The following is a 7,042-nucleotide window of genomic DNA, read 5'->3' on the forward strand; positions in this document are numbered from 1 at the left end:
CGTGTTTAGGCATTCAGGTTGTTGAGAGTTCAGGGGTACAGTTTCCCTGTCATATCTGGAAGACACACTCTTCCTGGTCATCTGTCTCATGCACCTTTCAGGCACCTCTGCCACAATGGTCCCTGAGCCTTTGGTGGATAGTCTTGTAGATGTAGCAACCGGAGCCGGGTGCCCCAAAGTCTGTTGCTTTCTGTAGTTTGAGCATTCCTTTATTATTTATGATTGTGAACTTAAACTGTGTGTGTGTGTGTGTGTGTGTGTGTGTGTGTGTGTGTGTGTGTGTGTGTGCACATGGTTGTGGGTATACATGCACATGTATGCCTGTATGAGAGAAGGTCAGATTTCAGTGTTGGGTTTTTCCTCAATCACAACTTGACCTTAGAGAGAGACAGTCTCCCACTGAACTTGAAACTTGCCAGTTGGCCAGAATGACGGGGCCAGCAAGCCACAGGGATCATCTGGTCACCACATCTCTAGTGCTGGGTTTAGAGGCACATGCCACCATGCACATCTTTTTACATGTGTGTTGGGAGATCCAAGCTCAGGTCCTCATGTTTTTGTGGCAAAGACTTCATCTGCTGAGTCATTTCCTAACCTTTGCACTTACAGTTTGCATTTGTTCTCCCAGCTTGACATCTTGGCTGTGACTCAACTCTTGTGCTTCTCGTGCTTCCAACTACCTCTGGTTGAAAATGCTTAACCCTCATATTTTCCCTTAAATTGCTAAATGTGTGACTAAGAGTCCAAAAACAGTGGAGAAGCGTATGTGGGCATATTCAATGCTAAATTATTGTCATTCTTTGTTTAGTGTCTTTCCCCGCGTGATCACATCCAATAACAGTTGTTAAATTTATTTGTACACTTAAACATTTTTTCTGAGTTCTGGACCCATTTATGCAACTGCTTGTTTAATGTTTGCATTTTAATGCTTCAAGGGGGGCGTGGTGGCATACGCCTTTAATCCCAGCACTCAGGAGGCAGAGGCAGGTGGATTGCTGTGAGTTTGAAGCCAGCCTGGTCTACAAAGCAAGTCCAGGGCAGCCAAGGCTACACAGAGAAACTCTGTCTCGAAAAACCAAAAAAAAAAAAAAAAAAGGAGAACATTGCCCATAAAGCCCTATATACTATATATACCAATCTCTTTTCCAAGTTAGATTGTATGATGAATAAATGAGTAAATGAATGAAATATTGTTCAGCTTACAGATGCTATAAATTTCTTATTTTATGTTTGTTTTACAGATTGTAAACACTTGATTGTTTTTCAGGCAGTGTGTTTGTATCTTAAGATAGACTCAAACCTGCCACGCAGCTCAAGATGGCCTTGATTTTTTGATTCTCCTATCTCCACCTCTGTACTGTTTTAGACTGCATGTGTGGGACACCATGTTCAGTTTATACAGTGCTCATGACTGAAAACAGGGCTTTCTGTAAGCTAGGCATCTGAGCTACAGCCTAGAACAGCAGCTGAGGCCCAGAGCCTCAGCCAGAGCCCAAAGCCTTGAAGCCTTCCCTGGAGCAGTTCTCTCTAGGAGCATCTCTCTAAGTGTTGGTGAACAGCCAAAACAATCCTGTGTGAGGGTCTCAAATTGCAGATAGTTGTGAGATGCCATGTGGGTGCTGGGAATTGAGCCCAGGTCCTTTCAAAGAGCACCCAGTGCTCTTAAGCCCAAAGCCAACTCCCTAGGTCCAGAATGGATAGCTTTGAAATACATATTCAGTACTAACGCATAGGGAGAATACTAAAGTAGGAACCCAACAAATTGCAACATAGTCTTGATTTTTGTTTCTGTACGCACATGTGTACACTTTGGCAAACCATTTATACACATAACATAAAATTAATCTATTTTAAAAGAAAAATGTCCTATTGGGGTATATGTATAGATATGTTAGAGTATATTGTCACTTTAGACATCTGGTCTCACTTGTCCTTCACATTCACTCTCATTGGTAGTTGAATGTCACTCTATTTTTCATTTTATGCTAAATAAACAAGTTTGCCCATCAGTTTGCAAATGGCAAAAGAATGAAAGCTGGGAGGTTAGTAAATACAGAATAATAATGAGACTTCCAAAGGATAAGTCCCACAAATATATAACAGTTATTATCATTTATATTGCAATGAAGCAGCTAATGCAATTTACATTGTTAGACAACAGACATTTGTTATCAGCAAACAAAAGAGTGAGCATTTATTATCCAGGGATCATAGTGACATGCAGAATATTAATATAAATACGATTGAATTTTAATACAATATGAATCTAATTCAAATACAAATGAGTTTAAATAAAAAAAACAATTTTCCCACACAATTCTTCATTTTTGTAAAAAGAAATCAGTTATTTTTTACAAATCAAGGTAAATAAAATGTATTACTTAAAATAACTATTTAGATACATTAAATGGACCCTTTATACCTACTTAGTAAGTATGGTGGGATCTGCGCATTCAAAATTAGTTATTGAAGTCCAAAATGTAAAATTTGGCATGGGTAGAAAATTTAGACTGGATAAATCCATCTTTTCTTGCTTAGCATTAACATTTGTTGCTCAATATGTAATGCATAACTGTTTGCAATATGCCTTCATTCATATGGCTAATGAATCCAAAATATATGTGAAATCCATATCTAGTTGTGCCCATATTAATGTATTTTATTTGGAAAAGTCTTATGGTCTTTGTATTAGGTTAAATTACAGGAAAAATTTGACATATGAGCACTTTTATATACATACGGTCCAATAAAATGAAGATTTTTTTTCTTAAAATGGAGTACACATACATGTAAGTGACCTGTCTGTTCATTTCCCAGCTCACATGCAATTTGAATGAGAATGGGGTAGGGAATTGTCAAGTCTGTATTTTGCACAGAAAAATACATTTAAATTAAGCCCACTGGTTACTATAGCTGACTTTTAAAGCAGTAATATGCTAATTAATACATTTGAGCATATAATATACTTGAATAGAAATGGAGATTTCTCTTTTCTTCACTGTCATGAAAATATTCCGTTTATTTTCCTAAAGAGTAAATACCATGTGAGTTACCATAATGACACATCTGCTTAAATGCATTTCCATTTATGTTATATCATTTGAACCGGTGGTGGATTATGTTGCTATTTTGGTGTAATCTCTGCTGTGTGCCTTGGTTAATGCTTAGTTAAGATCTGGATCCCACAGGGGTTGTTGTGATGAAAGCAGTGTGGTTGTTTTGCTGGCGAGCAGCCTGATCATAAATGAGGAATCATCATCACCCAAAGAAGTTTTACTATTCTGAAATTTGGGTTGAGGTGGTTAGGCAATGCGCAGGCAGTGTCTTCCTCGGGTTCACCAGCAAGGCATTCAGGAGCTTGCTGTTCACTGCTCTTGAAAGTGTAACCAGATCCAATATTTATCCAGCCACTGACTTCTCTACTATAAAGTGCATTCAAATACTGTGGGCACCAAAAGGAGAACCTGGAATGAGGGGATACCTGTGTCCTTAAGTTCTTGGGTATATTGCCAGGCGTGGGGAAGCCTATGTACAGTTAAAAGTAAACCATTTTAAAAGTCCGTGGAGTCTGAGGATTGAATATAAACACAACTTAAGCTACCAATATGTATTCCCATGAGAGTGACTTTGCATTTTAAAAAATATAAAGCCCCAAATCCTATCCAAGTCTTATCCTACCTGCTAATTTCTTCTGAATGGTGCAGAAGGCAGCTGCTCTCTGACGGTGCACAGTTTTAACAGGTGTGGCTGCCAGCCTAGCTGCTAAGTTTAGTTCTGCATGTGGGGATTTCACGCGGTGCAGCCCCTTGGAGAAGGGAGCATTGGCAAATGACTGTGTATAAAAGTAGGAAGCACTAGGGAATTTCACCACCCTGCTAGATTTAGAGCACAGTAAAGGGGCCAATCTAAATTGGTTACAAACTAAAGAGATAGTTGCCTGGCACAGGTGCCATGAATTTCACATCCATTCCATTTTTGTACTACTGCCTCAGCCCCCAAGGGGGATTCCCTGAAATTTGATGACCATGCTTTAATTACAAGGGACAACTGATTTTTTTCCCGTCAGCAGGTAAAATCTAAGACAAGGATATCATTTCTTTGGCAGCAAAACTATGACCAATTTTGCAATTTCTATCCTGTAAACGTCTCCTTTGGTTTCACTTTGGAAAGTCAAGTGTTTTTTTTTAATTAAATTATCCATTACTGGCACACTAGAGTTACTGATGAGAATGGAAAATTTCAAAATATATTTCTCTTATAGATAGTAAGTGAAACACTTCAGTTTTTGGCAGGGATCAGGGAGGGAGGAACATTTTCTGGAAAAGACAAATGTGACATTTGAGGACATTGATCTTATTAAGAATTGGTTGCAGGGTAACTTTTAGTCCTATCCACCTTAGTCTCAGTGTGTCTTCTGCTCATATCTCAAAAGTGATGATGAAATAGCTCTGTGGAGAAAACCACAAGACCCAGAAAGCTGCCACAATCATTCAGTAGCAGAATCCCACGATCCTTTCATCTCTGCTTTGAAATATTCTTGGGTCTTTGCCAAGTCCACCTTCAAACCACGTTCATATTTATTTACATGCAACTCAATCTTGGTTTGCAGTATGGAGGGAGAAAAAGACAAAGAAGCTGCATGTATAATGAAGAAATCCTTATCAGTTTGAACAGCTTGAATTAATTTTTTTTCTTCATATGGAGGCAGCTCATTGTCCCAGATTGGAGTAATACACCTGCCATTATCTAAGGTTTCAAAAGTCCAATAATAGCAATAACACAGATAAAATATGCACGCTTTTCTCATTCACGAGAAACTTTCTGTAAAGTTTCTCTTTATATTGTAACCAGATCTTTAAATCTCTTCTTTCATTTTGGGAGAAAGCCCATTGCCTATGATGATCAAAACATTGCTCTTTTGAGGCAAGATTAACGATCCCTACCGTTCAACTGTGACATGATTTAGCTCCATCTCAGGAGATGTCTGTGTTATGTATGAAGCAATTCTTTAGGGCTAGTAATAAATTAAAGCCTGTCACTTTCTTGGGGGTCCTCACAACAATCGAAGCTAAATTCTTGTTTGCTCTTGCAGTTTCCAGGGATATTGTGTTTTCACAACTGCTCCATATCAATTTCTGTGGTCTGAGGTTTGTTCAAGGCTCAGGCTCTCTTTGGTTACTATGGAAACCTGCCAGCCCAACCAGCTGCTATTTCCTGTATTCCTTTAAGAGAGACTCTTAAGCCTCTTAGAGGTCCCACAAGCACAGTCAAGATGAAGAATGACAAACAGAAAACATGAACAGCTTGTGACACAGGAAGTCTCCCGAGAGAAAGTAAGCCTTCCAAGACACCAGCATCCCCGGGGTTGTCCACAACCGCTGAATCTCCCCATCATCCCCATTTTTAAGGAGTGGGAATTCGGCTTTGCATCTCTACATCTGTGAACTGAGGAACACTTTCTGTGCTCTCAGTGATGGGCGAGATGACATGTTTGAGCCGAAGAAGCATTGTGAAGAGCAGGATGAGAAGAATGGCCAGGAGACTCAGGAATAATCCTACATACATGTACAGGTTGGAATACTTGTCTGAAGTGGTGTCAACCTCTGTTGCCAGAGTGGGAAAATGAGCCCTCCCAGTGAGATTTCCATGATACCTAATGTGCACCTCCGTCATCACTCAAGACTTGAGTTGATATTTGCTTCTATTTGATTTCTATTGCCCTCGAGGCATTCCACAGTCACTTAGCCTGTCTGGCAATGTATTGGTGGTATTCTAACAATCTGGTACAGAAGATCAGTAGTGTATAAGCAAGAAGGCAGTGGTTTTCTAATTTGCCAATTGTTGTGCTTACCTCTAGCAAATAGCCCACTCCCAAATAGGTTTATCAGAACTTCTTAGTCACTTTAGATAAATAAATAAGTAAATAAACAAATACAGACAGACAGACATAAATACATAAATAAGTTCAGTTTTCACACTCTTAATCTTTCTTATACTGGTGAAAATAAATATGGTGAAACTGTTTTATAATACTGGCCTGAAGACAAGAATCTCTTAGATTTCTGCTTTTTTTTTGTAGTAGAAGGATAAAAACCTCTTTTTTATCCACAGCTCATCTAGATCTACAGACTAATGTTGTAGATTTAATTGGGTTCTGTGAGGTGGTTTGCTAAAGGCTTTTGGATACCTCTGACTCAGCATATCTGAGTTTTCACCCCTTTTGCCTGACTTTGTGGATCTTCCCTAAGGTTGGAGACCATACTGTGTCTGCCCAGATGCACAGCTTGAAGGATATAAAAATACAGGACATGAATTGTCTACAGCTTTGTGGACATTTCCTTGCAGTAGATTACAGGGGGAAGTATTGTCACGTCCATTGATTTTTCAGAAGGAGGAGGTCTCAGAGATGCTGACAATAGGCCAGGGCTCAAAGAATTCGACAGATAGGATTCTCCAACAGATTTTTCCTGAAAATAAATAAAAGAGAGAATGGTTCAATTATCAAAAAAAAAGTGGCAAATTATTTTGAAATAGGTATAAACATGCAGTGCAAATTGGTTTGCTGCTGGAAAACTAGCTTTAAAATAAACAAGCATGAGTTTACATAATTTTAAATGCCTTTTTGCTATATAACACATGACCACTAAAAGGTTAAGAACAATCTAACTTACTAAACTGTAGCTAATTACTAGGCTACATTAGTATAGTGTTTTCATGTTGACTGATCATGGGATTTACCTAGCACTCTTATTAATAGACAGATCCTGAATCCCAGCCTAGTTATTTGGATACTAATCTTCCAAGTATGACTTCAGAGATTCAAATTTTCCTGGTCTGGGACGGGGCTCAAGCAGTGCTAACATGTAAAAGCTCCCCAAGGAACTGTAAATTGCAACCAGGATGGAGAAACACTGGAGAGCCGACCTCTGAAACAAAGACCTGAATTTCAAGATTTGGTTTTCAGTCTCCAGGTTCCAGTGCCAGTTGTAACTATAATGGATCACAGAAAGTTCAGGAATTCAGGCTTCCCTAATATTGTTTT

At 38.9% G+C, this 7,042-nt stretch overlaps 1 protein-coding gene across 1 annotated transcript; it reads right to left on the minus strand.

The window, feature by feature from the left end:
* Positions 1–2,181: 2,181 nt before the first annotated feature.
* On the minus strand, positions 2,182–5,684 carry SERTM2 (serine rich and transmembrane domain containing 2). The gene has a single exon (XM_084788899.1). It carries the CDS (start codon positions 5,671–5,673, stop codon positions 5,404–5,406), a length of 270 nt encoding a protein of 89 aa, XP_084645025.1. The 5' UTR covers positions 5,674–5,684; the 3' UTR covers positions 2,182–5,403.
* Between the last annotated feature and the right edge of the window lie 1,358 nt (positions 5,685–7,042).

Source organism: Acomys minous (assembly GCF_964271855.1).
Source record: "Acomys minous genome assembly, chromosome: 7".
Lineage (NCBI taxonomy): Eukaryota > Metazoa > Chordata > Mammalia > Rodentia > Muridae > Acomys > Acomys minous.

Excerpts from the sequence above, each read along its gene's own strand:
- SERTM2 (XM_084788899.1), bottom strand. The coding sequence starts at position 5,673 with ATGACGGAGGTGCACATTAGGTATCATGGAAATCTCACTGGGAGGGCT.